Source organism: Gavia stellata, chromosome 2 (genome assembly GCF_030936135.1).
Source record: "Gavia stellata isolate bGavSte3 chromosome 2, bGavSte3.hap2, whole genome shotgun sequence".
In the NCBI taxonomy this organism is placed as follows: Eukaryota; Metazoa; Chordata; class Aves; order Gaviiformes; family Gaviidae; genus Gavia; species Gavia stellata.
This window is the reverse complement of record NC_082595.1, coordinates 21,088,367-21,114,681: the sequence shown is the minus strand read 5'-3', so window position 1 is coordinate 21,114,681 and position 26,315 is coordinate 21,088,367. Positions and strand designations below refer to the sequence as shown.

General features: G+C 38.3%; 1 protein-coding gene across 1 annotated transcript in view; it reads left to right on the top strand.

Moving 5' to 3' along the window:
- Positions 1–26,315, top strand: part of LTBP1 (latent transforming growth factor beta binding protein 1) — a 205,301-nt gene that overhangs the window by 15,479 nt on the left and 163,507 nt on the right. Inside the window, exon 3 of the mRNA XM_059835783.1 lies at positions 82–370. Coding sequence (XP_059691766.1) covers positions 82–370 — 289 coding nt within the window. The remainder of the gene's footprint in view (positions 1–81; positions 371–26,315) is intronic.

The window sequence follows — 26,315 nt, the reverse complement described above, 5'->3', positions numbered from 1 at the left end:
TGTCGTTTTTCATTGCGGGGAGGGTTTGCATTTTCCTTCATGCTTTGTTTCACAGGTACTTTTTAAAATGTCTTTTCTTAGCTAACTGTGCACCACCATGCCAAAATGGAGGGATGTGCCTGCGACCTCAGCTTTGTGTGTGTAAACCAGGAACAAAAGGTAATTCCTGTGAGGACACAGTCATGCAAGACACATCTTCCACTGGAGGCCGGAGTCCTGTTGTTCCCCCGTGGCCCATACCCCAGCAGGCTGCCCAGCAGACCTTCTCTCAGAAGGTACAGGTCCCACCGAAGGTTGGCCCTATGACTCAGATGGCATTCACCATCAAGCAGAAGCCTCCTGTTGGGTTACCTCAGCAAATGCAACCACAGTAAGTGTTTTCTTTGCTTTCAAAGAAGTTCTGTATGTTAGAGTTATAAAACATTGTTCCTTGCAAGTGTTTTCAAATAATCATACTTGGGAACTTACACAAATTTTTTTAAGAGCTTTTTATTTTAACTGTCAGACTTCAGTGGATTTTTAAACTTCTATTACTTATGAGCCAGATCTCCTCACCTGAACAGAATATCCCTTAATACCAGTCAACTTGATTTTCCTTAGAATGACAATGCTGTACTAATTTCAGAGCAGTTATTTTTAATTTACACTAGTGACTTCTTGTGTTTAGCCTAGAACAGAGTCTAGCATTGAATTTCAACATGTCGCTTTAAAAATTAACCTGGAAGGGTGGTGTGTGATTATAAAAGTCTGCACCTGAGTAGTTACACACTCCTGACAACAAAGTACATCCTGCCACCCCTCTCCAAAGGTGCATCTGAGAATAGAGATCTCTGGGCACTGCCAGTGATATTTGGTGTTGTCTGGTAACCTCTTGATCAAGTTCTTTCCTCCTAAACCCTTCCAATTCTTTTTACTGTTGTCCTAGTTAGTCTAACTGTGGAGCCACAAGCAAAACTGGGTTCCTACATGTCTTGTGTAATAAGAAGAGGAATTTACCTTGCTTCCCTTGGAGTTCTAAACCCTAAGCCAGCATGTTCTTTGAGAAAGATAGAAGGTGGGGCAGAGTGGGCTTTAGGAACAAATACATCCACAGTCTTAAAGGACAGAGAAATTGCTACCCAATTTTAATATTTTGTAGTAGTCTGAGCCCAGTTTCATTACTATCAGTGAAGCAAGGGTTTTTGAAGTGACTAATATGAAGGGGAAATTACCAGTAAAATCAGCAGGCTTTTTTCTGCTCCCTCCCATACAGACTAGCAGGGCTGCTAATCCTCAGCACCTGGCTTCTCTGCTTAGCCCCACAAAGTGCAGTGCAGCACAGCAAATCAGTGCAAAGAGGCCAGACAATTCCTGTCTTATCAGTACTGATTCCTGTAGAGTGTACTGTGTGCTTTTCTCTTTCTTTCTTCATTCCCCCACACAAAAGCATTCTCAAGGAATTCTTCCTGTTGTGAGAAAGGCCAGTTGTCCAAATTGGGTAGTAAAATATACTTCAAAAAAAAAGAAAAAAAGAAAAGAATGCAGTTTGTTCTTGCCTGAAAAAAATCTATCTTCCAAACGCTCTGAAACTTTGCTTAGAAGGCTTGCAGGCGCCTCTAGAGAAGACTTGTTTTCCATTATTCCTGGAAAAGCAGAGTCCAGGGATAAAGGGTTCCTCTTGTATGAAAAGAGAAAATAATAAACTGGTATTCTTCAATGCTACTATGGCAGTTGCCAGGCTATGATGCTCAAAGTGTTTCTAGAGGGTACCTACAGCATGTCATGCTTCATCAGAATCTCTGTTCTTGCTTGTATGAAACATCCCAGATGTAGAGGAAGCAACTTCAGACTAACAAAACCAGTCATCTGTTATCAGCTATCCAAAGTGCCTCTGCATGCTTCCATAAACAGTGTTAACCCAGGTGGGCTTTGTTGTTCACGTGACCCTTCTCAACCTGAGGATTTTCTCCTAGGCGTAAAGAGACCTTTTCAGGTAGATAGGACTGTTAGTCTTTGAGATCACATAAAGATAAATTTATTTCAGCCAGCTTAATAATAGAGTGGGAAAATGGAAAACTGAGTCTTTGGAGTCATGAGAAGGCCAGCCTACAGCCAGGAGCAAGACATAAGAGCGGGAGACGGAAAGGAAATGGGCTGTTTCACAAACCAAAGCAGTCATATAAAATGCACTAGAAGAAGCTGGATGTTTAGATACAACTGTTGAAATGAGTGCTAGCAGTAGTTTTCATGTAGACTATTAGGACAATTTATGGGACTAAAAGATCCTTCTGAGGTCAGGTCTCTAGCATTGGCGCAGAGCAAATCGGCTAGTCCCTGCTTCAGTTCCTCTTTGAATGTCTTGTGATCTTGTATGTTGTGTGAGGCTGCCCATATATTTTTGGAATGGCTTTTTTCTGTTCCCATGCCTAGAAACATAGGGAAGGCTATGGCAGGAGTGGAATCATCCATTGTCAGTGCTGTTGGTATGCTGATCTAGACACTGCTGCTATGCAGAGCTGTCAAGGACTGGTGAGAGTCAGGGCAGAACCCAACCAGGCACATGAAAATAAGCTCCTAGAGGAAGCTTGTCTCTATGGTGCTTCTGTTTTGCCGTCTCTGACAATTTTTTTCTGTTTTGTATATGAATGCAACTTTTCCAATGTCAGTCATCAAGATGTGTTCTTACATGTTTTCTTAGGATCATGGTGGTAATGACATATAGGACATCAGGAAATTAATTTATTTCTTCCCAGAGATTTTTTTTTGAAGAATATGGTGCTGAAAAGAAGGAAACCTGGAGAGAGATTAATTTCCTGGAACATGCAGGATTTAGAGCACAGGCACTTAGTGCTAGCAAAGTCTGTCGTAGCCCTGGGCTGAAGATGGATACTATCAGGTACAAGGTCTCATCTTGGAAGAATGTTAGCAGAAGATGTAGATGGCTGTAATTGAAAACAAGTGGTGTCTCAAAAACAAAAATCTGCTTCTTATTGGAACCTGTTGGGAATTCTGATCTCAGTAACAGATGTGCTTTGTGGTCCTGAATTCCTGTGATAGTTCTCCAGTAACTCCGGGTGTCTCTCTCACATCTCATTCTCTCACTTGTTGGTGACAGTATAGCTCCAACAGCTTGATTTTCTGCATTTACCAGCTGTGGGGGCAGAAGATGATTTTTTTAAAGGGAACTTTCTAGTACAATTCTGGAAATTGTCACCAGAAGGAATACAGCATCAACCAGCTGGAGCTCAATAATACACTGAAGTGTCACAACATTGCTCCTTCCAGCCTCCTTTGGAGGCAGTTGTTGGTGAAATTTGAAAGTTTGCTTTTGCATTGGGCAAAGCAAAGCTCATCAAAGGAGAGGTGGATGCACAGGCTTTAGGTGACAGATTTGGGCTTACTGATGTGTCTGACACACCTAGAAATGTTTCCTAAGAGGTCCCCTCCAAACCTGTATTCCTGCATCACTGGGTCTAGTCCCATGCTATTACAGGCAGGTGTATCACCTGCTAATTTTAGTGAACCTATCAACCTGTGTCGTAAAAGTGTTTTTTCCTTATGTTCAAGGATGTAGTATTTTTTCCAATAGTTCCTCAATTTTTACTAATTGAATAAAGATATATGTGAGATTGGTGTGAATTTAGATTGGAAAAAAACCTGACTGAGAGAAGAAATGCTCATGCTGTTGTGACTCTACTGAAATCAGGTATGTAGGACAGTTGTAACTGAAAATGGAATATATTCTTTATATAATCTAGAATGTAAGTTATAGGTTGACATATATATGTAAAATAATCTGTAAAGATTGACTTTGTGTTGTACAAACTCTTGGCTGAGGTTTACTGCAAAATAGAGGAGTCTGCTCTTTTAGCTATTTCTTGTCCTGCATACTAGTTCTTTTCTGTATCTTTGACTGTATATAATTTATTTTTTAGAACGTGTGGTTCTAATATTGGTTTATGTGATGACTGACCAGACAATGGTCTAAAAGATTAGAGAAATGTTTTTTGAAGGTTAATAGCTACTGTGAGCGTAAATATTTCTGGATTACATCCATCTTCATCACCATTATGATAGATTTTTTTTTTTGTACTAAAGATGTACAGAGCAAGTGAAACTTCACTACTTTCTAGCTAGAAGAGCCCTGCACTTGAACTTAACTGTGAGGTCTGTTTAAAAAAACTTTATGGAAACTTCTTGACAGAAGATTGGACTTCTGTCCAGAAAGACCTTGACTTTTTGTTTTTAAAAAAAGGAAACTTTTTTAAGGAAAGCAAGGACTTTGGTGTAGTGTTGGTGTGAAGCATAGGAAAATTCAAGTTGTAAGTAGAGCCAATCTGGTCCAACCCTCTGCTAAAAGGAGGATCATTTATAACAGGTTGCTCAGGGCTTTGTGTGGTTGAGCTTTGAAGATTTTTGGGGCTGCAAGGTTGGAGATATCACAATATCTCTGGGCTCCTGTTGCAGTGTTTGACCACCCTCAGAGAAAAAACCCAATAATTTTCCTTAACTAGTTGAAATTTCCATTGCTGCATATTGATTGTTACTCTTTGCTTTTTGCTGTATGTCTCTAAGAAGCCTGGCTCAGTCTTCTCCATATATTCTCAAGAGGCAGTTGTAGATTGCAATATCATCCCCTTGTGCTGTCTTTTGTTAGACCTGAACAAAATCAACTCCCTCAGTCTCTCCCCCTATGCTACGTGCTCCAGTCCCTGACAGTCTTGGTGGCCCTCTGCTGGACTCGCTCTGCTGTGTCAGTATCTTTTGTGATTTGAGGAGACCATAACTGGACACAATACTCGAGATGCAGCCTCACAAGTGCCAGACAGAGGGAATAATCATTCCCTTGATCTGCTTGGCTATGCTGTTGCTAATGCAGCCCAATATATTAACTGTCATTCTTCATGTAGGGGCACTCTGACTCACGTTCAGCTTTTCCACCAGGACCCCCAGGTCACTTTTTGCAGGGCTGCTTTCCAGCCATTTCAGTGCCAAACCTGCATGATTGCACAGATTTGCTGTATCTCAGATACAGGACTTTGTGTTTGCCTTTGAATTTTGTCAGCCCATTTCTCCAGCCTGTCAAAATCCCTCAAATCCTCCAAATTGGAATTGTCTGTATAATTGCTGAGACTGCATTTTTTTCCCCCCTTCACTGGGTTATTAATAAAGTTGTTGAACAATATTGGTCCCAGTATTGATCTCTAAGGAAAGCAGATACTTGCCCACTTAACCTCTTGTGAGTTGGATTTTGTATCAACAAATACCACCTATTCAGCCAGGCAGTTTTTGCACTCACTTTATAATCCAGTTATCCATATTTCACCAGTTTTTACATAAGGAGACAACTGTGTCAAGTGCCTTGCTAAAGTCCGGGTTAAAAAGATTCATCATGCTCCTCTCATGCACTGAGCTAGTCATCTCATCATAGAAGTCAATCAAAACCCAAGCAAACAAACCAAAACAACTTTAATGCAAGCTAAAACTAGAAAGTCTGTGATGACTTAACTTCTGAAAGTTGTAGTTCAGTTTTCATTCTCTGTTGGTGATACTCTTTACCTTCAAAGCCAGGAACTTGTATCATACACTACCTTCTTCCTTCAGGAGGAGAGACCATATCTTCTCTTGGGTTACACAGGGGAGCTGGAAGCCACTGAACTGTAATTCCAGTGATGATATCTTGGAAAATTAATGTTTTTTTATTCTAAGTGGAATATTCCATATTAATATTCTTAAATATGATTTTTTCTGTTCTTGGTGCAACTTGGCGTTTAATCTGTGTTCTTCGGCACATGCACTGTATGTGCGCTCAGGGCTGATACCCTTAAGTGTGTACTTCAGGATATTGAGTGTGTAGAGGAGTCTGAACAAATCCTTGTTTAAGTGAGCCATGACTACACTGTTAAGATACAACCATAGACCATTACCTTGGGCTTCAGAGCTTTTGTCTGTAAGTCATGGGCTACTAGGTTCTGCTCTCCTAGAGCCCAGTGCCATGGCTGTTTGATTTATTCTAAGAACAGAACATCTAAATCCATGTGCTTTGCAACATCGGGGTGTTAATGCTTCTCAGACTTCACAATTTAACTCCAGTGGTTAGAGATGAGTTTTTTCCAGCAGTTCTTGAGTCCACTGGTTTGTGTCAGAGGTGGAAAACTGACAGTCTGTCTGCAGTTTTAAACTGATGACTGTATCCCTTCAGTATAGGCTTCTAATGTGTAATGAACTCATGATGTACTTGTTACAGGTTCACTAATGCAAGGTGGCTCCAGGGAGAATCAGATAAGTTAATTTTCCATTGTGAGTTATTTGGGGTGGATTCTGAGGTACCTTTGCACAGTACTTTTAACAAGAGACCTGCAAGGAACTGTAGTGTACCTTATTATCCTGCAGGTTATTGATTTCTTCCTAACCAACTTGAAAAGCATTCATGCAGGTCAATTATCCATATTGTCCTGTAAGGCACATGCCTTTGGAGAATGTCAGTGTAGCCTTCCCACCCACAATCCCAGCAAATTGAACACACTCCACAAGGTAAACTCGACTTTTAATTAACTTGTCATCAGGTTATTTTCTTTGTTTGGTACTGGAATATGTTTATGCTAATATATGTTAATACAGCAAAATAGAGACATAATGATCTAGGCATACTCCCTGTGTGTAGAAATCATTGCCTCTGCTTTTGAGGCACTGCTTTTCAGGAAAGTAGATTACTTCTAAAACTATACTGGTGCTTTCACCTTAGTTGAAAAGAGGACTATAAGCCACCATTCCAAACCATAGTGTTTTTAAAATTTCTTTTTCTAGTTTAAAAAAAGTGTGCCTGCCATTCAGTGTTTGCATCAGGATGTGTAGCAAGGGCTTTAATGAGGAGGTTTCAATGTTATTTGTTACTTTGTTGCAAACTAGTATGTTCTCTTCCAATGTGGCTTTTCCAGGTTTGGTTTGTTTTTTTTCTTTTTTTTTAAATTGTACTACTGTTGAAACTTTTACCATTTATCATCAAGGATTTATTTCAGGAGATGTCGGGAAACAATCAGAAGAACTTTACATCTTTCCAGTGGCTTGCTGGGGACTGAAGGAGCACAGCTTTTCATGGATAGCATAACAGCATGTTTTCAGTTTTAGGAAGGCGTATTTGTATTGTTAAAATTTGGTTTGGCGTAACATTTGTCATGTGGCAGAAAGTCTTTCTAGGCGTTCAGAACATTTACTTTTAAAAAGGTTGCTCTATTAGCAAGTGTTTGTGATACCAAAACAACTATGCAACAATTTGATACTTGACAGAGACTTTTTACCCTCTTAGGTTTAAAGTTTGTTCCTCTAAGGAAGCTACTGTTGCACAGTAGTGATTGTAGGATGTGGCTGAAATAAAACCAACATTGCAAGTAGCCATTTACCTTGGAGAATGTATGATCAATAAGCTAATGGGAATAACTTTCATGTCGTTTTCATTCCTCCCTCTTTAGAGCTGTGGGAATACATCTCAGTAGGTTGATCTGGAAAACTAATGTCTATTATGAAAATACATTTGTACCTTTAACTTCCAAAGGAAGAAAAACAAAGTGAGAATATGGTTTATTACTGATTTCATGTATAGAAATATGATTTAACAGTATTCTGTCTGTAGAAAAATCTAGGTATTTTTGTTTACTGTTGTAATGATCGCTGAAGCAGGGACATTTTCCTCTGTTTTAGGTATATTGAACTTAGAGAAAGGCTTACTCTGTAGATGTGTCTGCCTTTGGTCTTTGTATCAGGAATCTTGCTTAATAATTGATCTTCAGCCCTTTAAAAATAAAATTAGCTGCAACTATTAGCTGATTTGTATGTCCTGGGTATTAGTATAACTTTTGGTATTGCCTTAACGCTTCCAGTCTATATTGAGAATTCATTCTTAATAACCTTGTTAAATAGATAACAAAGACACAAAGAATCCCTCTTCAGGGGATTTACTTAATCTCAGCATTTTGCTAGTGTAGCAGAGAACTAGATGTTTCAAAAATCTTAATTCAGAGAATGATGTGGGCTGGCCTTAGACAAAGGCAGCCGTATTTTCAGGTTTGGGCCTGTCTGATTAATTACAAATGCCTCATTGATTTCTCATCTATGAAGAGTCTGTTCTGCTCATGATTTAGGAACCCCAAGAGACACATACTTCATCTCCAGTAAACTTATTTTCTTCTTCAGTGCTAGGGTCTGAATACTTCACTGAGAAGCAGACTTTTTCCTACTGAGAAGCAGTTTCCACTTTGCCTAAGCTCCATAAAGGTTACATATGACATGTATCTTTGTACTTTGATAAATTCCTCCCAGGAATCCAAAACTATTGTTTTACACAATGTGTAATCAGTTGCTAATCTAACCACTAACAAGGAGGTTTATTACTCATGTCTTCTTATGTTGAAGTTTGGCTGTTACTGTTCATCAGTATCTGGTGAGAAACAGATTTTTTTTGTTATGACTAGATTTAAGACATGAGTGTACATGGTGAAGAACACTAGGCAGTTGGAGAACGCCAGATCTTCTCCTGATGTTACTGTTCAAATATTGATTAAGACTTTGTAACCAGCCAGTAGTCTATTAGAGGGACTCTGCAGTAAATCCTTGTCCATTTCTCTGTTTAGCAAATTTTCCCTGAATTATCTCACAGGGCCTTAGAAAGAGATGTTGGAGGACCAGAAGGTGGACTATTGATTAATTTGAAGTGTCGAGCATAGATAGCATTGTATGTGAAGATAAGTCTCCTATTGTGCTCAGAAGTTATGTAGGGAATTGAATCATAACTACTTGACTTTGTTAAGGAACCTCCTACACTACGCAAAGGACCTACTGTTATTCAGAAAGGACTCTTTACAAGTGGTATGTTAGGAAAATACATACCTCCAGACTAATAGCTCACTGAAGCATTGTGATTATTGAAGAGAATTTCTCTGTGCTTGAAAACAAAAAGAATCATTGTTTCTGCTGTTGAGACATGGACTTTCCAGGACAAAGGGAGTATTTGCAATAAACTAGCCTTCATTACAGCCCTGTTTTGTTATTAATGCAATCTATAGCTTTAAAAATATCTCCTCTGGACATGTGTACAGAAAAAAAATCTTTTCTGATAGGCTTTATCTATTGTAATAATTTTTTAATTTAAAGTACTCTCTATACAGAAAGCTTCTGATGCAGCTGAGAACAGACTTTATTAAAGCCCATAGCATCACTGGAGGATATTAAAAGGAATTCCTTGTCAGTTTGGATGTTATGATAAATGATGTTTCAGGCTTGTCAGAGATTTTATAAGCAGTTTAAAATTGGTTTAAAGGAAAATAGTGCTTTTGGATATTCTGTGCATTGGCTTTGTTTTCTGTTTTATTAAAAAGACAATTGAAGATGCAGTTCTGTATGTTCTGTGTCAGGGAAATGAGTTTCAAAGGCAAGATTGTCTATCTCCTTTTAACAGACTATGCTAGTACATACTATTATGTCATTGGGCAGTAGGTGGCAAGCTTTGCTTTTCCTTCTGCTTAGGGTTTATTTTCGTATTGCAGAATGCCAGAATTTTGAAAAGGGTTGTTTGAATTCACTGGAATATGTCATTTATTGGCAGCACATTTTTTTTGAACCATCTATTTTGTTCATTGTGTATAATTGTCTTTCTATTGAATGCTGAAGTGAAGCCCCTCTTCTTCAAATGACAGATGGACACAAATCAATACACGTGAGCTCTCTTGTATTCTCTTATGGCTTCAGTAGGCAGATTACTAATACACAAATTAAAAACAAATGAGTTGCAGTCACAGTCAATCCCAAATTATTTGGGATCCTCCTGTTCAACTTCTATTGTAGAGCACAGTACAGTTAGGGGGGAGGGGGCACAACACCCTCTCTTAACACAACATTTTCCCAAAATGGGACTTAACACTTCTAGCTCTGTAACTAATAACTGAAAAGGAAAACTAACAGAATGTTTATTTTGCCTTTCTCATGATGTGTCATGTCCCATCCTGTGTCCCAGTCTGTCTGTTCCCACACTCCCACCTGTTCCCCCCATGAATTGCTAGTCTGGTATAGCTCTCCTCGTAAACCCAGCGTGCTCTGCTGATGTGTAAGGTCAGGCATGGGGACAGTAAAGCAGCAGCAAATTGCCTAGCTAAAACTAAGGGTGTGTAGAGAGCAGTGCTTGAGTGCTTGTCCTTAGATACTTTCTGTTGTGGGTGACTGTTAATACCCCTTCTCTGCTTAGACTTCTTGCCTAGAGCCAATCACCTGACATCCAATGAATTAGCAGCCAGCTGTATGTCTGTACCAAGGATAAAGGGGACACAGCACCTCTCCCTCTGTGCAGTTCCTCTCAGCTGTTGTCTGGCTTATACACCCTCAGCTATTCTCCAGAATGCATTTTTACCTGTTAGCCAAGTTAATTCTTTGTTGAGTTTTCTCATAGTGAATGAGTTAGGGTTCTTCTTGCTTTGCTATTAAAGCTTTTAAAAAGTTTGTTCTGGATTAAAAAAATGACACTCCTCTCATTCTTTCTTACTCTCTCCTGCAAGCACTTTATAATAATTATTCTGAGGAAGACCAGCTATCTTGGATCTTCTTGATCCCAAACTTAAACATATTCATATAGATAGCTATTTAATTATGTAATCCTAGAAATTCTAAAACAGTAATTACTTTTTTCTTACTATGGCAGGGCGTTCTGCACAGGGGACTCCTTATGTAAATAGAGGCTGCATATGAGTTTACATTTTCACCGCTAAGGCTTTGTGTCCTCACACTATTCCTAATGGAGGTCAGAAGCATTTTGGGACTAGTAATGCGGTTCTGAGCTGTCAGTTGAGGGCATGATTAACTTAATTGCTGCAGCAGCACTAGGCATACATAAAGGATCTTTGGCATCAACTACTGGTAGGTTGAGACCTGTGTATTGAGATTCTGATACTGCAGCTATTCTCAATTCTCCAGTCTTTGGCAGTGCTATTGATGTATGTGTGCTAGAACAAAAACTGGTTCAAAGGTAGTTACTCATCTCTCTGTGCTGCCAGGCACTGAGTCACCCCTCAAGAACACCTCCATTCATCATTCTAGGGGAATGTAATCATCGGGCTGCGGGAGTTGAAGTCACTGTTTAGTTGAAATGGCTGGCCTCCCTCAGGGCTGGGATTGTTTGTGTTGGCGGAGAACATGGAGATGATTTTTTGATGACAATGATACCAGTCTCAGTCCTGGTGTCCTTTTTGAACAGTGCTGGTACACACTTCAGTGCTAGTCTATAGGCTAACAGATAATTTGTAGTTACCTCTGTTGGTTTGAGTATTCTTGCTGTTAATTGGGTTGTAATAGAACTGGGCCTAAAGACCATGGCCTTACTTAAGTGTAGAGTGAAAGTTAGAAAAACATGAATTTATTACAAAATAGGCTAGTCGATTGATACCATTGTGAATTAACAGGATCTATGAGGAGTGCGCAGATTGTTATGGCAAATTGCCTTGAGGGAAGCCTTTGGTATTTTGGTGGACAAAGTCCAGTCTGTTGTCACGACTTGTTTGTAAGACCTTTTGGATGTGAACATTTGTGATTTTTACCACACCTCCTTTGCTTGAAATCTTTGGGGCTGCAACTATCCAGTTTACTTGTGTTGAGAGTTCAGCAGAGACTTCTTTTGATGGACTGGAGCTAGATAGCATCTGGCCATGTCAAGTACTGTGCATATGCAGTGAATTCTCAGCAGTATGTTGACTTGTATCCACCAGAAAAGCAGAGATATCTTGGACAGAATTTTGAAAATATGAAGTATCACCATTGCACTGCCACACAAGACATTCATGAGACTCAGCTGCAGTGTCCTATACTTTGGATTATTGATGTTCCTGAGATGATGTAGCCTACCTTTGCATGAACATCTCATCTTATCTACACTTGAGCTATCACTTAGTGAAGTGAAGGTCTCACAAACAGGTGTTGAAGAATGTTCAGTGTTTTCATCAGTATCTTTGACAGGAAAAGGTTTCTCAGAAATAGAATCTCTTTTTGATACAGAGACTTAAATTATAGGAAGCCAACTGGGATCTCAAGCCAGCCAGAGCTTATTCCAGACAGGAGGAGGAAGCTGATCCATTTGATGGCAACAGCCAGTTGGCTTATGGTTTTATGTGGGTATATAACACTACTTACCTGAGTAAAGCTTTGGTGCAAGAAAAGAGTGGTCAGTGTTACAGTAATATCAGAGAAATTGTTGCCTAGCTCTACTGTCGTACAATTTCCTCTACTAATCCCATCTTTAGTGTGGTGGAAGGATCAAACAAGTATGTGTAGGAAAGTCTTCCACCCCCTCCCCTATCATTCAGCCATAACTCGGCTATGTTAGGAAGCCAACACAGAAAACCTTCATTACAGTGAGAGATAAAACAGCTCAGTCAAGATTCCAGTCAGTCTCCAAGAGCTCATTGTGTTTGATTCACCTCATCAGGCACTGTGCATGGATTGTAATAAACTATCAAAAACATGTTCCACATCTATGGTAAGGCAAGTAAAACCCCATTCCATTTTTTTCTTAATGAAAGTTACTATAGTCTTCTCTATTGGGTTCTGTTTTGCCCAGAGTACTACATAATAGACAGGTAGAATCTTGCTTAACTTTTAGAAGTTTTGGGTGAGAATTACCTGACTCACTGTCTGTTCTGTCACCTTCTGTCCTTCAATTTGAAACAGAACCTGAGAATACCTCATAGAGAAAGGCATAGGAGCCTTTCTAAGCTGCTTCATGATGAATGCAGATGGGAATAATTAATTGAGAGTTTCTTCTCTGTCCTTTCTTCTCTGTGTGTTCCTTTAGAACCAATTAAGCAACGTATTAAAGACTTATGGACAGTTTTTCAGCTCTAACTTTTTTCAACTAGCTTCCATTTTATGTTCATTCTTCTGTTTTGAAACTATGAACTGCTGTAGTGAATCTTTGACTTTTGTCCCTCTTCAAGGATGTTAACTCTTAAGTTTTGCTCACTCTTGCAGCATCTTCAGTGGTAACATTTGAATTGGATGCTGTACACAGGTTAGGCCAAAACAAGATTTTATTCTTTTCTTCTGGGCTCCTGATAAGCTGATCCATGAAGATGTTAATAGCATCTAAAAATTGTGGTTTACTGTTGTGCTGTTTTTTGGGGGTAATTGAGATTTCATATTACTATTGTTTCCTGTCTTTGTAGCTTCAGTGGTATGGTAGCTGTCACCATCTTAGGCAGCTAGTAATATAGTACTAATGCTGTGTTTCCTCTGCTTTGAATGGAAATTACAGTTCACAGAGATGCTCTGTTAGTGATTGATATGGTTAATTTGCTTATCTAATTTGAGAGGCTATTCTGTGAGAAGTGGTATCACTCCTCCACCAGGTGGTCTGTTTCATGTCTAGGATATTCCATTTTTCCCAATTCTCCCATTAGCTTCCTTTCCCAAGGTAGGAATGATTCCTTCCTAATAAGTCTGTATAAAGCTGGTCATTCTTTCTCCATTCTATTTCTTGAACTTGTAATGTTTCATGTAGAAGCACCAGGTACTTCTGGTTTGGTTGCCTCCTCTGTTGAAGAGCATATTGTTTAAGAAGCATACAGTTTGTTCTGTTTCTCACTGTTAACCTGTTTAAGTGTTACCAACTTTTGCTTTGTTCTTGAGTGTGCTGACTTCACTAAAAGTGTGACTGCATCATTCAGAGCTGTATACTTTCTTTCCCAGTCACCAATTTAAAAATTCTCCTATGGTACTTGTAAGTGCTATCAATGTAGTTCTATTAAGCTTTAAATGGAGCTGTGTCCTCCACAGCTTTCTCTATTCCAGTTTCTGACAACTCTGAAGTCCCCTATGTTTATACCATTTTCTGAGACATGCACTGAAACTGTCAACCTCTCTGGCACCTTGTTTGTGCAAACTGTTAGCAAAAAGTGTCAAGTTTTAGAGCACGAGACAAATGTACTGTCATTTGGCACTTTCACAGAATCACAGAATGGTTTGGATTGGGACATCTTCCAGGTTGCTCAAAGCCTTGTCCAACCTGACCTTGAACTCTTCCAGGGATCCACAACTTCTCTGGGCAACCTCTTCCAGTGTCTCACCACCCTCATTGCAAAAATTTCTTCCTTATGTCCCTCTTTAAAACCATTGCCCCTTGTCCTTTCAATAGCTGAGGTCATGATAGCACAGAAAAAGTAAATGCCTTTATGTAATATACATGATCCCAAAATATTTCTATAACACAAAGTATGTTAAGTTCTTAAGAATTAGTCTAATTAAAGTTGTGGTACAGGAAACAGTCAACCAAGATCTAAACTTAAAGGCTGTAGGCAGTACTCCTGTCTTTACATTGGCTTCATAGTTAGAAAATTTACAGTCTTAATACATTTACATTTTTTTGAAAAAGTCTCACTGTGATTCCACACCCCCCCAGGATGCTGCTCAGCTACTTTTTGAACCACACTCCAAGATGACCTTGAAGTGAAGTTAATGCTTTGGTAATCATCTGCAGTGATCATCTCTGGACAGTGATGTCTGAGTCTAGAATCCCTTTAGTTTTAAGTACTTTTTAAAGTACTTTTAGAATGGGACAACTTTTGGAAGCATAAAGTTAGACTTACTTACCTTTGTATAGGTTTTACACTGGAAGACCTCTTTCCTTAGACCTTTGTACATTTTATAGCCTGTATATGCTTCCGGAAAAGGTACCAATGGGATGTAAACCCTGTACAACTGATGAATACTCTGATCTTAGTTACTACTTTGATATGGATTTTGTTCTGGTTTCTGCATGGTGGACAAGGATGGTTGTAGAATTGATGCCACTGTCAATAATTATGGTGAAGCAGAAATATGTATTTATATATCTATATATTTATTTACTGGAACAAAAGCTCTGGTGTCTCTCTTGCTTCCTGCACTAGAACCTTGAAGCTCTAAAGTGGAGGACAACTGCTGGTCACCACAGTCCCAGCTGTGCCTTCTTACTGCTTTGAACAGCTTTTGTTGTTGTTATATAATGCCTGTTTGGGAATTCCAGCTGTTGCACATATGCAGATCCTTAACAAGAAGCCAACTCCCCCTCATCCCCCCCTTTCACTGTTCCAGTGGCTTTTCACTGCAGGGTACATTTTGCATCCTGAAGTATTTTCCTTCTGTTGCACCCTGGAGGGCTGTATCTATAAATTTTTTTTGATGGACTATTTAGAAATCCAGTGAATTCCTAAATTGGAATTCTGCACGTCAGGATTGTCTTTTGATGTGCTTCTGGAAGTCAGATTAGAAAGATATGTAACCCACAGCTGTACACTCGGAACACTTCTAGCGAGAACTTAGGTGATGAAGAGAATGAGGTTGTAAAAAGAAAGATGTGTATAAATTCAGTGATTTTTTTAATTTTTTTTTTTATTTTTCCTCCCATTCATTGCCAAATTCTGCTATTATTGAAAGAGAGGAGGGGGGACTGCTAATTCTGTGTGCAGTGCTCCTGGTAAGGAGATCATTCAGGGGTGATTCCAGACTAGTCAGTCTGTCAGTCCTTTCTGTAATAGCTGGTCTGTTTGGAGGGATGGTATTTCACCCCTTTTTCAGGTTCCCATTGGAGAAGGGAGACACAGTCCTCCTAGCTTCCTGTTCCCATAGCTGGGATGCCATTTTTTTTTTTTTTTGGAGGGGGGGGCAGGTTTTACTTCTGGCTGCTTTGGCTGGTCAAGATCTTAAAGGAAGAGGACATAGGCACATTTTTCATAGTCTTCCTGCCATTTTGCCTTCAGGCACTTAACACATTTTGGGAGAACTGTTTTGTACGGACATTGTCATTTCTTCTTGAGTGCTATGCTATTATTAGTGCTCTTAACTTCACCTGCATGTGGAGTCCTTCAGCCAAGTGAGGGGAAAGTCCTGGGCTCACTGTTATGAATGCAGCTTTTCCTGGAATGTTTGCATGTTTTAAGGCAAAGCTCCTTTTGGAGATGTCATACGGGTTAATCTTCAGCCTACTGGATTCTTTGGTGGAATAAGAAGTGAAACTAGGTAACTGTGTAAACACTATATAGCATCTGTACTGAGTGCTTTAACTTTATCCAAGGGTAAGATATAACAAGGCCTGCTAAGTACAGACGCAGACCTAGAGTTCCTTTAATTTGCACACTATCTAGGTTGCTCTGTACCTGGAAGAGCTGCTAGCAGGATGTTGTTGTGTTATCATGTGTTGTCATGTAACATGAACTGCAGCTGTTTTTTCTACATGATGCATAGCTTATTCATAGCAGATGAGATGTTATAGCTGCTGTCTACTTAATTGATATTTACTTGTACTGTGTTGTCATTGTTGAAAACGAAACAAATTATATATTTATAAAAATGACCTGGGGGAGGTCTGGTAACTGTTTGGTTTTTTTTCCTCCTCATCCCCTCTTTCACTTTGGGAAGTCTGTTCTTTTCTCTTGGAGCTCCTCATCTTTCATTCCTACTTCTTGCAGTGTGTATTTGGCCTGTATGATCCTTGCACTGTAATTTCTGCTTTGCTGTGTGTTTTTGAAGTGTTGCACGTGGCAAGATTGGAATCCTGGTTGAGGTATCTAAGGCTTACACTGTATTACTAGTATTAATACTATGAAAAAGGTAAAGGTATTACCTGCTGTTGGTTTACATTTTAACACTACCTATCTGTCTTTTTAAATAAGTTGAAAACAACAGCCACTGTTAAATATTGTACTTTTTCGTAAATGCTTTCAAGTAGCTTTTTCTAAGAACAGCTATTTGAAAGTTATTCATAGTAAACAAGGTTGTTCTAAGAAATGATAGAGCTTACAATTGTTTAAAAAGTAGCTATGGAAACTAGCAGATGATTCTCAATTTAAAATGAGCATTCTTTGCTTTCATTGGCTGTGCTCCCTTCTTGAAAATGTCATGCTTCATGTGCACCCCATAACATTTTCAATTAATTTTCTTTAAATGAGCAAACTATTCATCCTCATTAAGATATGCTGGAGTTTTAAAACATAAAGCTGCTGTTTGCTTGGTTTTCTGTGTTTGTTTTTTTAAGTTATGCGATCATAAAAAGAATCTTTTTTTCTCTTCCAAGCTGGAAATGTTAAAATCCACTCCTTTTCAAGTCTGGCAAAAGAAAGTTTCCTTCTTGAAACAAGACCAAGTGTGCCAAGTTTCAGCTTCAGTCTTTTAAAGAGGAAGATTCTTCTCAGCAAATGTTACAAAACATGTCCTGAATATTGTGAGAGTTGTGTACGTGGGCTTCAAGGTGCAGAGTTTAGTAGGCATAACTTTCAGTTTGTTAGATTACACTGTGGGCAATGCGTCTCTAACACAAAAGATTACGTGTTTCCTTTTTACTTAGATCATGGCATTTAAAAAAATACTTGAATAGTCTGTTATTTTCGCTTTAAACGGGGTGGGGGACAGATTGCTCCAGCCTAAAAGAATGAAACCAAAGAGATGATAAAAGCTGGTGATTGCCACACATTTCTTTCTAGTCTTTGGTGGCTGTACTGTTGTAGATAGATACAAAATTCTGTGGGAAGGCTTGTTAAATGTCTCTGTTCCCACAGGTACAGTTCAAAGTCAGAGTTCCTTTTTGATGCTCAGAGGGGTAGATTATAAGCTCTGTGCATAATAGTTGTCAAGTTGCTTGACATATTGAACTTGGTGTGGCTTTACTAACTTTGTGTCTCTTAATAATATTCATGAACTTCTAAAATACCAGTGACTCATGTCAGAAGTAGTTGCTCTTCTGATTCAACATCCTCCTGGTACACAGAGTATAATGCAGTTATAGTAACTGAAAATAGTTTGAAAACTTTCCTAACTGTATAGAAAACAGTATGCATGTGTTCTTAAAATCTTTAGTTTCTTAACATGATGGTGCTTGCTACAAAAGCCTTATTTTTAGAGACTTTTAGCATGCTTGGCACAAGATCTCAAAACTACTTTTTCCACTGTACCATTAACATATGCTATGGGGAGCCATTGCTGGTTTTGACTGTGGTCATGCAACTCAGGTAAATAATTAGTTTCAGATTCAGTTAAACTAAGAACTACAGTGATTGTCTTCTGAAAATATATTATTTTAATTGTCAAACTTGTTACAGAGATTTGAAGTAGTAATATGGGCCTCTATTATAAAATTCAAGTGTCAGCTCTTGGCTTTTCTGTTCCTTCCTGTTTCTCTTCCTCCCATCCCTCCTAAGTTATTGGAGGTGAAAAACCAAAACAAAAAAAAAACCTATCCTGTATAGTTTAAGTCAATTGTAATTGTTGTGCACGATATTTATTGTAATTGTTTTCTAAATTGATTTAGAATTTAGTGAAATGAAATGATTGCTGTTTGCATGCAATTCTCTGTGTGTCAGTTTCATACAAAACGTTTTGGCATTCATAGGAGCTGTAGTTAAGTACTCAAGTGATCAGTAGGTAGGAAAAATAGTTATGGCTGGAAGTGCAGCCTGAATTTTACCCTTTAGTATGTTGTTTTAAAATATGGTTGGTTTTTATCATTATGTGTTATTTCGCAATTAGAAATAAAGCACTTGGAACTGTGAAACTGCAGAGCCTCATACAGTACAGAACAGTGCTAAGAACTACAGCAGCTCATGCAGTAAGCTACAGAACAGAGAATGCAAAAAATTTGAAAGGTACTTTTAAAGTCACAATATTCTCAACATCCAGCTGACTAATTTTAGTTTTAGTAGGAAACTGCTGCATGCCCTGTACATCTGAAATCGGGCATTTTTTCATGTGCTTGTGGGTTTTTGTCTTCAGTTCTGTCAAGGAAGATACTTAGGATATTTCTTGGCTAAGTGTTAAGTGCATTTGTGCTGCATCAAGAGTTAAGCTGAACTGGAAAAAAGCTGCGCTTTAAGAACAAGTATCCGCAGGAGATAATCATTTTGGTGTAACTAGATTGTTTTAATTGTGAAAACAAGCCTCTCTACTATAGCAGTTTCTATCTCCATGTATGTACAAGTCTGCTTATAAGAAAAAGCTCCTTATAAGCTAAGAAGCAGCAGGCTATAAGGATTATAAAAGGCCTGCCAGTCAGTTCTGCTTGTGACCATCCTAGGCCCAATAACATAGGCATACTGTGGCTCCTGTGTGGGGGCTTTTTTCTTTATCTTTTCTCTCAACCTTGTGTCTCACTCCCCTCCCTCCCTGACACCCCCCCACCCCCTACCCCCCAGTTTGTTCAGTTGTGAAGTCAATATTGGCAGCAGAGGATCATCATCTCTCTAACAGTATCAGTATAGTCACCTATCATCTTCCTGAGCAGGGGGTACTTGGGCAAACCATCTCTGTGGGTAGGATACTCATGGTATCTCCCCATTGGTGATTGTTACAGAAAGGAAGTGGAGTGTTACACCAATCCAACTTTATATATCTTCCCTGGAAGGCAGGCTGCAGATTTCAAAAGCACCTATGTATGATTCAGCCATTTCCTGCAGAAGAACAGTAACTGATCTCAAGACAACAGGCTGCCTAGCCAGCAAGTACCAAGGAGAGAGAGAGAGACTTCTGTATCCTCTAGTCAGCTGAAAGGGCAGAACCAGGGCCTTCATCACTCAAACCTGTTGTCTGTGAGTGTGCATAGCGGAGCTTACAGTGTTTGCTCATTGCTTACGTTGTACATGATCAGGTGTACCTATAAACCTGGATCCGACAAGAGAGGACAGAGGCATTTGAACAAGCTAAGCCCAAAGTAGTGTTTAAAGAACTGGAGATGAGCAGTGACTGCTCCACCTTTCACTCTGTTCAAAAGTAGTGTGTTAAGCTCAGGGGTTCCAAACAGCTATGCCTTTTTATCATTAAATGGTGTATAAGGGTAGGTACCTATGGTATTTGTTGCTGGAGTTGCTAAAAATAGCACTGAGCAGTGAGTGAGTCCTGCCAAAGGACTCAAAGTGTCAAGAAATACCAGGCAATTACAGGAACATTTAAGTCCTAGAAACAGGAAGAATGTGCTCAGCATCATTGTGATTCAAGGTAGTGAAGTGACCTGGAAATGCGTAATGTTGTTGGTTTCACAGTAGTATCCACAGCTTTCTGAAATCATTGTTGCTTTACTCTAAGGTAGAGGTGGATTTGCTTCATGTAGAACCAAGGACTGCAGAGTTTCTACAGGCTGTTTGGATGTGGGGCTAAACACAAGCCTCAAAAAGGTCTGTTTGGCAGGAATGCCAGTTTCCAAAAGATCAATGGAACAAGTTCTGCTGGGCTGCTGAGGATGTGTAATTCACAAACCAGCTGGCACCACAGAAAATAGGATGTTTTCAAAATACAGGCTTTTTCAGTGGTCCTGAGATGGTACTGAGTTATTTTGCTTATATTCCTACTATGACAAGTTATCTCAGTAGATTTTGCTTGCAAGATGTATATGTTCTAGTGTGTGCATAAGGTTGTTTGATCTGTCTTGTGATTCAACATGTATTAGCCTATGCAAATATTGTGAACAATCAGTTTTGTGTTGGTTTTGGCAGTGACTTGTCACTGTCAATCACCCAATTTGAATATACAAATTTTTATTTGGTTTATAATTAGGACACCTGTTTTAGTAACATAATAATTTTGTCTCTTTTTTCTTTACAGCACAAAATATAGCTACATTAAGGATGGTTTTTCAGTTCTGTGTATAATTTTTTTAAAAATTGAAATCTTGTTTTAATTTTCCAAAATTCTGTAATAGAACTCATCCCTGTAGAGGGAAATGCTGTACTTAAATTTTTGTTTTTCATTAAGTTAACAAACCTAGATATATCAGACTTTAATTAAAATGTTATCATAAACTGTTGAGTTTGTAGATCTGAATTGCACATTTGAATTGTTTAACTGTGAAAGGTGCATAAATGTTTGCTTTTTTCTCTTATTTTTCCCCTGTGAAATAAAAAGCATAAATGGTATGCCATGAAAACATTTTTTAAAAGAAAAATTAAAAAATATTAAATACTTTAAAGAGTTTTAAAATTTATTTTTATATTTCTAGGTTATTGTGGTGCTTTATCAACTTTAACAAACTCAAAGTATACATATTGATGGTATTCTTTAGATGTGTTTGTTTTTTAATTGATTATGTATGCAGTTCACTAACTAAATAGTGTGTTATTTCCAGAAGCACAGTCTGCTTTTTCTGGTTTGATGAACAGTCACTGGGTGTTTTAAGATAATTTAAATTAGTTTAATATATTTAGGAGTTCAAGCATGTATTTCTCTGAAGTCATTAATGAGGAAAGAAAAAGAACTCTAGCAGACGTTTCAATAACGAAGCATGCAGATCAAAAGAATGTGAGGAGAATCTTCTAAATTGAGCCCTAAGGATGTAATTTCAAACACCTTATAACCTGTCCTTTTTATAGTTTAGACTTGTTGGAATTACCGTATTCAGCTTATGTTTAAAAGAAATCCCTTATGCAACAGGGGAAAAAAAAATTATGTACTGTGAAATGTGGTTTACTGTTATGCCTGTGTATAACACAAAACTGTAAGTCTCAAACTTCAACGACTTAGAATATATGTGTAATACATTGTACCAAAATGTGTGAACCAAAACCAAGGACTGGGACAGTACCAGAAAGAAGGCATGTATAGCAACTGCATTTTCTCAAAATTCACTCTGAAAATATTTCTTACAAGAAAGCTTGTAGTTCTAGGGAAAGCAAAGTTTTACATGTGGAGAAAGAAGCAAAGTGAATTTTTGAGGAGAAATTGGAGACATCCTTAAAAACCAGAGGAATGCCTCACAGACTTCAAATTTACCTACTGCAAATAGGAAAACAAGCTATTCCTAGACCTCTGGAATGCAGTCTGGGCTTTTGGTCACAGTATTTTTATTTTTTTTTTTAAAGTAGGCAAAGTGGTTTGGAATAGGAGATCAAGTTCTTCCAGACACTGTTGGTTCAGCCGTATGTCAGAAATTCTTCGTAGCTGCTTTCTTGCAAGCTGAATTGAACTGTAGTTGGACTTACTTTTCTAATAAGGAATTAAATCGCTTTCACATACTCTCTCCCTGTGTTGATCATGGGCTGAAGTCAGGGATACTGTGTTCTTGAAGTTTGTTTGCATTTCACTGCCTTCCACGGTGACAAATGTGGGTTTCAGGAATTAGGAACCAAGAGGAGTCTTTACTTTGGCATTCAAAGGCAGGGTAAAGGCTGCTGAACGTAGTATATATGGATTTTAAGTCCAAAGGTGCAAAGCTGTGTTTGACAAGTAACAAAGTCCTGGGATGAAGTCACAGCCAGCAATGAAATAAATGAGAATTCTGCTGTTGACTTCAGTGGAATCAGGATTTTATGCTAGTGTCTGGGCAAACAGACATAGCATAACAGACAATAGTTAAAACCAGTTCAACTATTTTGGTATTCTTTTGCATGTGTACTGAGCACTGTACAATCTTAAAACCTTTCACTGTTAAATACTTAGCAGCATCCAATTAGATTGTGACGTAGATCATTGTTTTACAGATATAGAAGTGGAGAGGAGAAAAAATGTGAGCCTATTCTAACCTTTTTATGCTAACTTCTCTGTCTCTGGAGTAAACTGTTTTGCTCAGTATATCAAGATCAGTAGTAGAACTGAGATTTCAAACAGTTTAGCTTTCATTGTTGACCTCAGTGCACTAGATAAGCTTACCTTCTACTGAATTATTTTAAAAATAACAACAGTGCATCATTATAATACTAATTATAATTATAGCATTCCTTGGGCTCATTACAGTGACATGGTGAGTCACTATTCAGTTGAAATCTATGGTCACCTTTAGCCCTGTAATTTTTGCTGAAAATCATGAACCTTTCTCAGACAAAAATATTACTGTCTTTATATTATCTGTGTTTGCTTTCTAAAAGATTATTTTAACACTCAGTTTTCAAGCAACCAATCTTCTAGTAGGATTAAGTTAAGCAAGTAAATGAGAAAAATACAGCCTGTTTTTAAATCTAGACTCTTTGTGTGCTGTTTTTAGATTTACTTGCTGTATGAAATGCTGTAACTATCTATATATGCCAAGAGTTAGTGTTGATGTACTAAGCTTATTTTTTCTTCCTTTAATGTCTGAAGCTAAAAAGTATATATTGTACCTCTCATGATTCTCGGACACTAAGCCAATAGAGATACTCCTAAATTGTTGCTCCTGTTAAGCCTTAAAGTGATTAGTCATGTAGGTAAAATTGGCTATATCTGGTCTCCATTATTAAACAAGCTGATAAGCTGATAAATAGTATTTTGGTGGTGTTTAACTATTTTTTGTAGTATTTCCAACATGCTTTATTTATACTTCTATTAATTTTTGTTAATCTATTGTCAAGGTTCTTTGTCAAGGTTCTTTCTGCAGAGGAATTTCCCAGGTCATGACAGTGAATAAATGCTTTATTAGTTCCGTTAGCTTTAGTTGATTCTTTAGCTCTGCTGAAGTGACTTTTTTACATCAGGGATCTTGTACCGACACAAGCAGGATTAGAGCTACCTTCTGTCTATCTTAAGACATTATACCATGCAGGCACTAACACACAATTTCCTGGATGTTATTTATCTGAAAATTCATGATGATGAAAACATAGTTATACTGCATCATATGTATGCAGTTTTAATGAACAAAAATTCTGATTTTCAAGAAACAACTAAAATTCACTAATAACTTCTGGAAATTGCTGTCCTCTGATCCTGCATGAATTTACTACCTTAATTACTTAGAAAATATTTTTTGTGTGATGTTATGTTCAAACTATTTGTAGGTGTATGTCACGAGGCTTTGGAAGCTCCTGATCCCCAAAGTTAGACTCCTGGTAAGCGTAACCGTTTGCTGTTGGTCCCCCCTTTCCCTGGTTCTGCCCACAAATGGAAACATTCCATTTTTGTGATGACTTAAAACAAAGGGTAATCTTTATTACTCAGTTTTGTGGTATGAAAAAATATATCGTATGAGTTTTTTATCTAGTTCAGCTAAGAAAGTAGTTGTACATTTGAAATTTTAGATGTTAAAAGTGTTTTGGTCTAATACAAATATTATTTCTACCACCAAAACTTTTCACCACTTATTTTTTCACTATTAGGGGTACAGCACAACATGTGCTTCTGTTTTCTGTCTTGCATCACTTCCAGAGTTCCCAGATGTGGCAGGGAGCATGCTGTTGTTGCATCACTTGAATTTAGGTGGCCACTGCTGAGGAGAACTTGGATAAACTTTTTGGGTTTGCTTTTTTTCCTGACTCTCCATCTTTAGGATTGCTAAATTCTGTGGCGTAATTTAGTAAGAGCAGTCCCTGGGGTCTTTCAGGGAGTGTATCCTCTAGCCAGTACAATCTGTCAGAGCTTCCTGCTGCTGATTTAGTATACCAAAAAGAGCTTCTGCTGAGAAATACACACACTGAAGGTGGAGTCTGGATTTAATGTTGAAATTTTTTAGGCTTGCCTGTCAAAGTACTATGCATTCCATGCTTCTTGTCAAGTAAATTTAGAAAGCCTTCAGTAAAATGGTTAAGATGATTACTGTGCAATAATCATCTCGCCATTCAAACACATGAAGTCATCGTTTATTCTCATATAATGAGCACTTGGCACTTTTTGTGTATAATACTTGGGCAAAGTCAGTATCATACTACATCTCCTAGTAGTTGCTTATGTACAAAATCATTGTGTATTACAGAGGGATAAAGTGCTCTGACTTGCATGCTTGTTAGCACTTCCTTCTGAGGAGAAAATTAAGGTTTGTTTACCTTGTTTACTATGTTGGAAACATATCCTTAAGCACAGGGATTTCTGAGTGTTTTCTGTGATCTCATAATCGAATTTGAGGTGTGCTCATCATCCATTTACACTGGCATCCTTGGAAGCAGTTATGATCCATAATATCTTGTGATAGTTCTTTCCATAAACTGATTCTGCAGTACGTGGGAAAAAGTATTTCCTTTTTAGTCTAGAATTTATTGCATTTCATTTTGAATTAAGGATTATTTTGTATCTTTCTGTCATACATTCCCTAAAGAATTTTCTTTGGAACCAGAGTCTGGCTTTTCCCTGCCTTGGCACTTCATGGACTCTCTTTTACCTTTGTGGGTATCAGTGCCTTTAAAAGCTTTCCTTGTTGTTTTCCCTCAGCTCTTTACACTCAGTAATGCTTTGAGTTTTATCTTTTAATCCAATTTTGTATGCTGGAAACTTTCACCAGGCTGATGATAGAGTCTCTTGGTTGGCTGGCTGCAGTCAGTGTAGACATCAGTAATGTGTGTGACAAGTTCTGGTTGCTTCTGATGCACGTTGTCGTGTTCATCAGTGCTCAATTTCATCTACAGTCCAGGTACTCTGAGTCCTTCTCTCTTCCTGTCTAGCCACTATTAATTGTCTTATCTTCCTACTTGGACATGTCTAATTTATAAACAGGGAGTACATCATAGGTTTATAACCTATTTCAGACTCCTGAGAAGCTCTGCTTATACCAGCAAGGTCATACTTTTAAAACATTTCCTAGACATAACAAGCTGTAGTAAAAAAATAGAATCACAGAATCACTAAGGTTGGAAAAGACCTGTAAGATCATCAAGTCCAACCATCAACTAACACCACCATGCCCACTAAACCATGTCCCACAATGCCTTGTCCACATGTTCCTTGAACACCTCCAGTGATGGTGACTCCACCACTTCCCTGGGCAGCTTATTCCAGTGTTTCACCACTCTCTCAGTAAAGAAATTTTTCCTCATATCCGGCCTGAACCTCCCCTGGCACAACTTGAGGCCATTTCCTCTTTTCCTGTCGCTAGTCTCCTGGGAGAAGAGACCAACACCCACCTCTCTGCAACCCCCTTTCAGGTAATTGTAGGGAGTGATGAGGTCTCCCCTCAGCCTCCTCTTCTCCAGACTGAACAACCCCAGCTCCCTCAGCTGCTCCTCTTAAGACTTGTGCTTAACACTTTTTTGTTAATCCATCTGCATCTACGCAAGAACTGGATGGTGTAGTTACTTACTCATTGCATTATTTTTTTCATAATCATGACTTAACTGGTCAGAATCTCACTGTAGGCGAAGGTAGTTTTAGGTTCTTTACAGGCATATTTACTTTTATTTAGTTATTAGATTCCTAAATTACAGATTTCTGCTTAATTCAGACAAGGCCGTAAGTGTATTCTGAGAATGAATTTACCTTGTCTAGATATATGCTTGCTAGTCTGGAAGACCAAATTGCTAGTCTGGAAGACCAAATTAGATTTGAGGGTTTTTTGAATTACTGTAACAGAAATATATGAAGTTCTAAGTCAATTAATTAATTGAAGTGAGGTATTGCCAAACCATGTATGTGTTGGTAGACTTCAAAAGACTTCAAAAGAACATGCGGTAATTAAT